This window comes from Notolepis coatsorum, assembly GCF_963971535.1.
Source record: "Notolepis coatsorum genome assembly, chromosome: 7".
NCBI classification, from domain to species: Eukaryota; Metazoa; Chordata; class Actinopteri; order Aulopiformes; family Paralepididae; genus Notolepis; species Notolepis coatsorum.
The window spans coordinates 15,049,045-15,059,044 of NC_140171.1; the positions used below are offsets into that span (position 1 = coordinate 15,049,045).

General features: G+C 47.7%; 1 protein-coding gene across 1 annotated transcript in view; it reads left to right on the forward strand.

Moving 5' to 3' along the window:
• LOC311232636 (uncharacterized protein) overlaps positions 1 to 8,179 on the forward strand; it is a gene marked incomplete at both ends in the record, with an annotated part of 55,175 nt that extends 46,996 nt beyond the window's left edge. The window contains 5 exons of the mRNA XM_084319495.1: positions 1,916 to 2,103; positions 2,532 to 2,715; positions 4,270 to 4,395; positions 5,316 to 5,975; positions 6,671 to 8,179. Coding sequence (XP_084175621.1) covers positions 1,916 to 2,103; positions 2,532 to 2,715; positions 4,270 to 4,395; positions 5,316 to 5,975; positions 6,671 to 8,179 — 2,667 coding nt within the window. The remainder of the gene's footprint in view (positions 1 to 1,915; positions 2,104 to 2,531; positions 2,716 to 4,269; positions 4,396 to 5,315; positions 5,976 to 6,670) is intronic.
• Between the last annotated feature and the right edge of the window lie 1,821 nt (positions 8,180 to 10,000).

A 10,000-nucleotide genomic window follows, 5' to 3' on the forward strand; every position in this document is an offset into this window, starting at 1 on the left:
ACACACACACACACACACACACACACACACACACACACACACACACACACCACATTTCTGGATGAGTGAGTTACTGGATGAGTGAGTTGGTGGATGAGTGAGTTACTGGATGAGTGAGTTACTGGATGAGTGAATTACTGGATGAGTGAGTTACTGGACGAGTGAGTTACTGGATGAGTGAGTTACTGATTGAGTGAGTTACTGTATGAGTGAGTTACTGTATGAGTGAGTTAGTGGATGAGTGAGTTACTGATTTAGTGAGTTACTGTGTGAGTGAGTTACTGTATGAGTGAGTTGGTGGATGAGTGAGTTACTGTATGAGTGAGTTACTGGATGAGTGAGTTACTGATTGAGTGAGTTACTGTATGAGTGAGTTACTGTATGAGTGAGTTGGTGGATGAGTGAGTTACTGTATGAGTGAGTTGGTGGATGAGTGAGTTGGTGGATGAGTGAGTTGGTGGATGAGTGAGTTAGTGGATGAGTGAGTTGGTGGATGAGTGAGTTAGTGGATGAGTGAGTTAGTGGATGAGTGAGTGCATGACACCTGCAGATTCCTCCTGAGCAATGTCAGAAGGATCCGCCCCTTCCTGCCAAAAGAAGCCACCCAACTCCTCGTCCAATCAACAGTCATCTCCTGCCTCGACTACTGCAACGCACTGCTTGCTGGCCTTCCGACCACCGCCACCAAGCCTCTTCAACTCATTCAGAAATCAGAACGCAGCGGCCCGCCTGATCTCAAACCTACCGAAGTTGGCCCATGTCACCCCACTTCTCAGGGACCTGCACTGGCTCCCCATTGCCTCACGAATCTGCTTCAAGGCCTTCGACGTGGCATATCGTGCAGCGAAGGGAATGGCTCCCGCCTACCTCCGGTCAATGGTCTCTAACTACACACCCTCAAGACCCCTACGCTCTACAATCTTCTGGCCGCCTCAGACCCACTCCTATCAAAGAGAAGTCGCCTATTCTCGATCCTTGCCCCACAATGGTGGAACGAACTTCCCACCACAGTTAGGACAGCCGAAACCCATCCAATCTTTCGCCGTCGACTAAAGACGAACTTCTTCAATCATTATTTGAAATGAAAAAAAATCAAAATAAATAAATAAAATAACTCGAACCCTAACTAACCTTACTGTCATGCACTTGTCCTAATATACTAACCTACACTGTAGCACTCAACACTTTGATGAACATGGTTACTCAGCTGATAGAGTTGTGCCCTTCCTGCTGTCTTGTTGTACAAAACTTGTAAGTCGCTTTGGATAAAAGTGTCAGCTAAATTACTAAATGTAAATGTAAATGACACCGCCGGTCATAGCGATGCATAGAGATCTAAAAACACACTACAGTAAGTAGCTGGTCTCATACAGAGAAATGATAAATCCATTTACCAGAATTCAGAAGTCCTATGTAGAACAGGTTTACTCTCTGGTATCATTCTGTTGCACGGTTGTCTTAACACATAATATTATTATTATTAATTATTATTATTATTATTATTATTATTATTATTATTATTATTATTATTATTATTATTATTATTATTATTATTATATTATTATTATTATTATTATTATTATTGTTAATAATAATAATAATAATAAACATTATTTGTATACATACATACCTTTCATACAAGAATTGCAGCCCAAAGTGCTTCACTGCAGTAAAAATAGATGTAAAAATATACATAAAATGCAGTAAAAATACACATAAAATGAGCATAAAATAGACATATTAAAAACAGTGCAGGGAATAAGAAAAAGGGTAAAAACAATGCACGTAATAAAACAACAACAATAAAATAGATCTAATTTACAATGTAATAATCACTCTTCACTCTTCACTCTTTACTCTTTACTCTTCACTCTTTACTCTTTAATCTTTCATCTTTACTCTTCACTCTTGACAGATGGACTTCCAGAGGATCGGGGAGGAGGTGGGGGAGGTGGAGGAGGTGGAGGAGGTGGAGGAGGTGGAGGAGCTGGGGGACGAGGCTCAGGCCTGGGAGGAGTTAGGCTGGAGCGTGGCTGAGAACCAGAGCTGTCTCCGGCACTTCCTGCAAACGCAGCACTTCCTGAGGAGCTACGTGGCCATGATGTGAGTCCAGAGAGACTGTCGGAAGAGATATCAAGGTCAAAGGTCACCTTTATTTATATATGTATTTATTTGACTCTATAAGAGTACATTTGGCACCAGGTCTGTGTGTGTATTTGGGTGCAACGTTTTACATGTAAATGTACTTTTATAAAGCCAATACATTCATTGTTTGAAGAGTCACATGTAAAACCCATGTCAGTTTTCATGGTGTAAATGATCTGGTTACAGGAACAGTAGTATCTGATTTGCTGATGTTTATTCAAAACTATTGACAACTGAAAATGTCAAGTTTGATCATTGAATGGTTATTACCTTTATTTTCTTTTGTGGCTTTTGGCACACTTTTTATTTAAATTGTGTATACTGTGTAAAATACTACATGTTGAATCGAAAAAGCTGATAAATCCTCTCATTTGTCTCACTCGCAGCTCCTGGGCTGAAGAAACCAGAGCTTGCATTTTCTCCGAGGTTTCAATGCAGAGGCTGAGACAGGCTGAGTCAACGGAGAGATCTGAACTGGACCTTAGGATCCAGCAGAAGTTTGTGGATTTCCATGAGCTCGCTGAAGCTGGTGAGAGGCTCACCGCAGACAGACATCACTTGGCAGACATTGTAAGTCTTTTTTCACAAGGACACTCACTAATTGTATTCTCACTTTTATGCAAGGAGTTTTCAGTGTGTGTATATATATATATAGAGAAAGAGTTCTTGTGACGTAGATTTTCCACAATTATGGCACGGAATGTTTGTGTAGTTCTCCTTCTTCCAGCATGGCTGCCTGTAACATAACGACCGTTGTTTTCATTTTGTACACAGACAACGGTTGCTATGTGCAAAACGACGGTTGCTATGTGTTGATTTATGAGAAATCGATCGACAAAAACACAATAATTTGGTGTCCTATCGTTGGATCCTGTAAACAATTCACAGTATAATAATAATGTTGTGCGTTTCCAAACTTTCCAGTGTTTTACCTGCTCTACCACTGCACAGGAATTAGGCATTTTATTTTAAAAGTGGTTCCCAATGGTTACAGGCAGCCATACTGGAAGAAGGAGAACTACTAGGGATGTCCCGATCCGATCACGTGATCGGGATCGAGGGCCGATCACATGATCTTCAGAAGATCGGGGGGGGAATTTGGGAATTTTTTTCAACAAACATGACCATGTGTGTTGCAATGTTTGCAAGGCGGACGTTCCGCGTGGAGGAAAGAACAGCTGCGCTCAACACGACCAATCTAATACGCCACCTGAGAAACAGCCACAAACAACAACAAAGGAATGGGGGAGGCGGCTGGTGCTTTGCCAAACAGCTGTATTGATTGCAATGCCTCGCTTGAATGAAGTTAACGTTCGCCTGGATAACGTCAACATTCGCTTTGTGATGATTATCGTCTGCGTTTCTGACCAAGATGGAGCAAATCATTATGTAAGTCGAACACTGTGAATGTATACTAATGTGCAAGCAGATTGAAACTTTGAATATTTCTTGTATGAAGCACATTCTCAGGGGCTCAGGGTGAATGTAATGTGAGCCACCGCGCTCGAGGGGCTATTGAGGCAACAGAGGGGCTTGTCTCGCTTCGCCAGTTTCTGACAAAAATGCGTCAAATCGGTTAGTAATGTGAAAGATCGGATCGGGAAAGATCGGTATCGGCAGATACTCAAAATCACATGATCGGGATCGGATCTGGAGCAAGAAAATGCAATCGGGACATCCCTAAGAACTACACAAACATTCAGTGCAAGAACTCTATTAGCAAATACATTTTCTAATGACTACTGCTGCTGCTACCACTACTACTACTACTACTACTACTACTACTACTACTACTACTACTACTACTACTACTACTACTACTACTACTACTACTACTACTACTACTACTACTACTACTGCTGCTACTATTACTACTACTGTACTACTACTACTACTACTACTACTACTACTACTACTACTACTACTACTACTACTACTACTACTACTACTACTACTACTACTACTACTACTACTACTACTACTACTACTACTACTACTACTACTGATGCTACTATTACTACTACTGTACTACTACTACTACTACTACTACTACTACTACTACTACTACTACTACTACTACTACTACTACTACTACTACTGCTGCAATAATCTCTCCTCACACAGATCAAAGAAAGGACAGAAGAACTGCAGAGCATGCTGGGATGGATCTTGGTACACTGGAAGGCGCAGCAACAATCAATACATGATTCTACTCAACCCAAGATAGTATCTCCACAGTATCAGTCACAGGTGGGTGAGCTCTGTGTTCCTATAAGCTGTTGCTTCCACGCCAACATGCAAGGCTTAATAACTGAGAATTATAGATTTATAATAATAGAACACAATTGTTCTATTATGATAAGGCTAAGCACTCAACGAAGAAATCCAATCCCATTGAGGGAAGTAACATGCCTACAAATACTTACACTATGGAACTACACACTATATGAATGTATTACATGACCCATATTGGCCCCCAAACAGCATTGGCAACTTCAACATCAACTTTGATGTGAGCTTAGGTTTTGACAATGTGATGCTACATATCCTACCACATGTCCCCTAATGGCCACCACAACCCAACGTGTAGATAGATAGATGCTACATACCCTACCACATGGCCCCTAATGGCCACCACAACCCAACGTGTAGATAGATAGATGCTACATATCCTACCACATGGCCCCTAATGGCCACCACAGCCCAACGTGTAGATAGATAGATGCTACATATCCTACCACATGGCCCCTAATGGCCACCACAACGTGTAGATAGATAGGCAGTGTGAGCAGCACATCACCAGGGTTATCAAACACCCTTCACTGGTGTTTTGTCAAGTTAGGCCCGTGACACCTCGGGAAGGCTTGACAGTTAGTACCAGTGTCCCAGAACCAGCTTATGTTATCATGTTGAAAAAGAACTATTCCTGATACCAATATCACACATGAAACGGAAACAACAGAGAATAAAAGGAATATTCGTACCCTTTTGTTTACTTTGGCCCCCAGGTGAAAGAATAGGTCTTCATTGGTAGTCCTTGGTTTTTTAGACTACTGGCAGGCCAAAGAACCCTCTGAAAATCCCACGGGGAAAGAAAACTACAACCAAACATGAATCATCCTTTAAGAATATTTGTTTTCTATTGTTTTTTTTGTTTTGTTTTTTTGCAGCCTCTCCCTTGTTCAGAAGATACAACCGAGTCGTGGGAGAATCCGCTGCCAGAGCGTCTCCCGGGAACAGCTGAGATCCGGCTCCACGGGCCGCCTGCGGAGGGAGACGCTCGCGGAGAAAACGGCACCGAAACAGCGTGCGCTACTCGACACAGTCAGCTGGACGTCACGGCCAAATCCCCCGGTCTGCTGGCGGAGGAGCCCCGTGCCGGGCTCACCCCTCTGGGAGGCAGCAGTGCCGGGCTCGCCCCTCTGGGAGGCAGCAGTGCCGGGCTCGCCCCTCTGGGTGGCAGCAGTGCCGGGCTCGCCCCTCTGGGAGGCAGCAGTGCCGGGCTCGCGCCTCTGGGTGGCAGCAGTGCTGGGCTCGCCCCTCTGGGTGGCAGCAGTGCCGGGCTCGTTCCTCTGGGAGGCAGCAGTGCCGGGCTCACCCCTCTGGGAGGCAGCAGTGCCAGGCTCACCCCTCTGGGAGGCAGCAGTGCCAGGCTCACCCCTCTGGGAGGCAGCAGTGCCGGGCTCGCCCCTCTGGGAGGCAGCAGTGCCGGGCTCGCCCCTCTGGGAGGCAGCATCAACGTCATCCTCACCTTCGACCAGCAGCCGGCAGACGGAGGTCAGGCGGACGGCCCCGTCGAGCAGCAGGAGCCTCTGGATCCTGTACACAGGGTCAGTATGTTTGTTCAATAGAGGCCTTTCTTCCAACATGGCTGCCTGTGACCATCGGTGACCACTTTTGATAGAAAATGCCTTGTTTCTGTGCAGCGGTAGAGTAGAGGAAATGTTGGAAAAGCATGATGTTACTGTTCTACTGTAGTAGAAAAGACTCACGCACATCCCAAGTATAGTATTTCCACAACCTTACTGTTCTACTGTGACTTGTTAACAAGATCCAGTGATAAAACGCCAATTTATAAATGTTTTGTTATTATATTATGTATCATATATCGACACATAGCAACCGTTGTTTTGCACATAGCGGCCATTGCTTTTTCCAACATGGAGGAAAGGTGACCACCAAAGGTGGGAACAGGGTGGAAAGAAATACCAACCTGAGCGTGTCATGAGAGCAAAATGGCTGCCGTGTGCATATGGTCAATGGAGTGACTCGTAGGACACACAGTGCATGAGTTAAGGAATAAGGCGTTGACCATTTAACTTTGTGTTACTTAGATAAGGTTTTGGGAAAGTGTCGTCAGAATTGCGACGACGAATGTCCTTGACACGGGACGTCTGAGTCTGCGATGTTAAACCTATACGGGTGACAAACGCCATCATTAACCTTTTATTACAGCAATGTAACGCGTTCATTCTTCTTCTCTGCTCTTACCGCCCCCTCTCTTGTTACTTCCTCGACACTGTAGGTGAGCACCTACCTACAAGTCACAGACGGAAACAAAGAGAGTCCCGTCGGCAGAGACGTGGCCTCGGGTAACGGGCCGGGCGCTGGCCGCCCGTCGGCCAACCCTCCTCCGACCACCTCGACCACCGCTACCTTCCAGCCCAAGGTCAGCACCGTGGTTCTCCCTACGTTGCACAAGGCCACCTCGTTCTCCTCCCTGAAGCTGAAGGCGGCGACCAAGAGGAAGAAGAGGAAATCCACCCACAGGCACACGGTGAGCGGCCTCGCCGGAGCGGAACGCGTGGAGGTGGAAGCCGCTTCGCCCACCCCCGCCGGCTCGCCCCGCAGAGCCAACACCTGGCCCCCCGAGGAGGAGGAGGGGGGCGGACAACAGAACCCGAGTCCGGAGAACACGGAACTCCAGCTGTACATCAAGAATAACTCCGTGGTCGCCATCGCGGAAGACAGCGATTTAGCGACGTGCGTTGGTCCCGGCGCGAGCGGGGACGACGTCGAGCCCGCCGCCGAGATGCCCGGAGGTGATCAGGAGAAGACCCAATATAGCATCTCTCTGGGGTCAACGCTACGTCTCGACTTGCCCAAGAACTGGGAGGAGGAAGCCCTTGTGGGGAGAAGGCCTGCGGGGAGTACCGAGGAGCGTATCAGTCCCAAAGCCCTTGTGGTGGTGGGGAGATGGCCTGCGGGGAGTACCGAGGAAGCCCTAGTGGGGAGACGGCCTGCGGGGAGTGCCGGGGAGAACCACGGCCCGCGAGATCCCTCGCCGAGCGCGTCTAGACCCAGAGGACAGAGTGATCAGACAAAATCGTCCTCCCAGGTCATCGGACGGAGCTCGACGGAGGTACGGAGCTCGGGGGAAGGCAGGGAGAAGCCACAGGGCGTGACCTCGGAGTCTGTCATAGTGGTGCGTTCTCCGCCACTCCAGTGCCGTCGTGACCAAACGGCGACCGTCAAACCAGACGACCGGTCTGTCCTCCGTCCGTCGACCTCCTCCGACATCGGCGGATCCGACGAAGAAGCCGGGGAAGAGTTTAGCGAACGAGGAGGCGCTTCCGACGCGCACAAGCGAATCACAGAGCCCACCTGCTGCACTGCGCTCTCACGCGGAGACACGTTCGCCACTAAACAGGTACACAATCGCCACGAATGCCTCAGCATCCACACGAAGATCTCCGACCTCAAGGGTCACATGTACTACTCCCCCGCGAAGCAGCAATCCGCTCGACAGGGTGGCCCCGTGGCCTGGGAAACGAAGGGGTCTTCCGCCGGGACGGCGGGCTCCTCGGCCCGGGCCGTGTGCACAACGGGTCGAGTCATAGTCTGTTCGGAGGAGGACTGTTTCGTGTGCTCTGGCGGTTCTGTTGTGCCCGGCTCGGCACCACCGGGTCGGAGCGGTCCACACGGCCGAGTCTCGGAAAATTACCTGGTTCATCCGGACCGCTGGCAGTTCGAGGAGGAGGAGGACGAGCTGGAGGACATCTGGAACGGTGTGGACAGGGAGAGGGCTCCGTGAGCCTGCAGCGCCCCCCACAGGGAGAGGAGTGTCAGGGTATGGAAATCTCACTGATCCCCGCGGACCTTTTGAAGCTCATTAGCCTGCTGGCCGTTAGCAAGGCGTCTAAACAACGGCCCAGAAAGAGGGTTGGAATGAACGCTTCTCTGACGCGGGTCTCTAGGCCGATGTTGCTTCGACGTCGTTTAAACTGCGGTGTTGAGATCAGATGAATGTTTCAAACACAGCTGCTTCAAAGATCTACAAACGCGCTCCACAGAGCATCTTCTAAATCTTCCTGTGTCAGAATTTACATGCGGGTTGAATGCATGTCAAGTTGAAATGCAACGTCGCTCTGCCCGGGACTCAGGTTCGCCCCGATGCATGCTGGGATGCAGATGATGTTGCTAGTTCTTTTTTTCCCCCCTTTTTTTTTATCCATCTTGCAAAGATGTCCCCTGGCTGCATTGCGGGTTGAGTTAGAATAAAATAGAACATCCACAATTAATGCTTTTATAGACTAGATTCCATCGACATGAGGCACATTATTCTTGTAGGTCTACAGAGGTGCAGTCTACTGCTGGGTTACATTATTACATCATGCATCACTAGGAGATGGGGCTTGGGAGGTGGGTGGAGCGTTAGACGGTTGCCATGTGTTACTACGGACACCGGTTGTCATCTTTGGTGGGTTACTTGCATCAATTTGTGTTGAGAAATTGTTTAGGTAGGGGTTGAGGTTTAGGTAGGAGTTGAGGTTTAGGTAGGGTTGAGGTTTAGGTAGGAGTTGAGGTTTAGGTAGGGTTGAGGTTTAGGTTTAGGTATGGTTGAGGTCTAGGTAGGATTGAGGTTTACATTTACATTTACATTTAGTCATTTAGCTGACGCTTTTATCCAAAGCGACTTACAAGTTCTGTACGACAAGCCATCAGGAAGAGCACAACTCTATCAGCTGAGTAACAATGTTCATCAAAGTGTTGAGTGCTACAGTGTAGGTTAGTTTATTAGGACAAGTGCATGACAGTATGGTTAGTTAGGGTTAGATTTTTTTTTTTTTTTTTTTTTTAATTCAGATAATGGTTGAAGAAGTGAGTCTTTAGTCGACGGCGAAAGATTGGACGTGTTTCGGCTGTCCTAACTGGGGTGGGTAGTTCATTCCACCATTGTGGGGCAAGGACTGAGAATAGGCGACTTCTCTTTGATGACCCTCCCGGAGCTTGGATAGGAGTAGGTCTGAGGCGGCCAGAAGATGCAGAGCGTAGGGGTCTTGAGGGTTTAGGTAGAGTTTAGGATTAGGTAGGAGTTGAGGTTTACAACTCAGTCCAGAATAATGTCACAGCTCTGTATCTATACAGTAGGTAGGGATGAACCGGAGGCGTGGCCTGAGGTCACATGACTCCAGCTCCGTATCTATACAGTAGGTAGGGATGGACCGGAGGCGTGGCCTGAGGTCACATGACTCCAGCTCCGTATCTATACAGTAGGTAGGGATGAACCGGAGGCGTGGCCTGAGGTCACATGACTCCAGCTCCGTATCTATACAGTAGGTAGGGATGAACCGGAGGCGTGGCCTGAGGTCACATGACTCCAGACTCGACTCCACTTCTGGACTTGACTCGTGACGTCACTATGACCTGAGCCTCATGACTTGATGAGACTTGATTCTCTCCCCGAAGCCCAAAATGTTAACAGATCATGCCGTAGAAAATATAAAGCGAATAAACTTAATTCCCCCGATTACAGTTCCACTTTGGACCAATCCGTCAGCCGCCAATTCAAGTTGATTGAAATACAGCTCCGTGAAATGATGTCGATGAAAAAACACCTTGTTTTATAGGGACT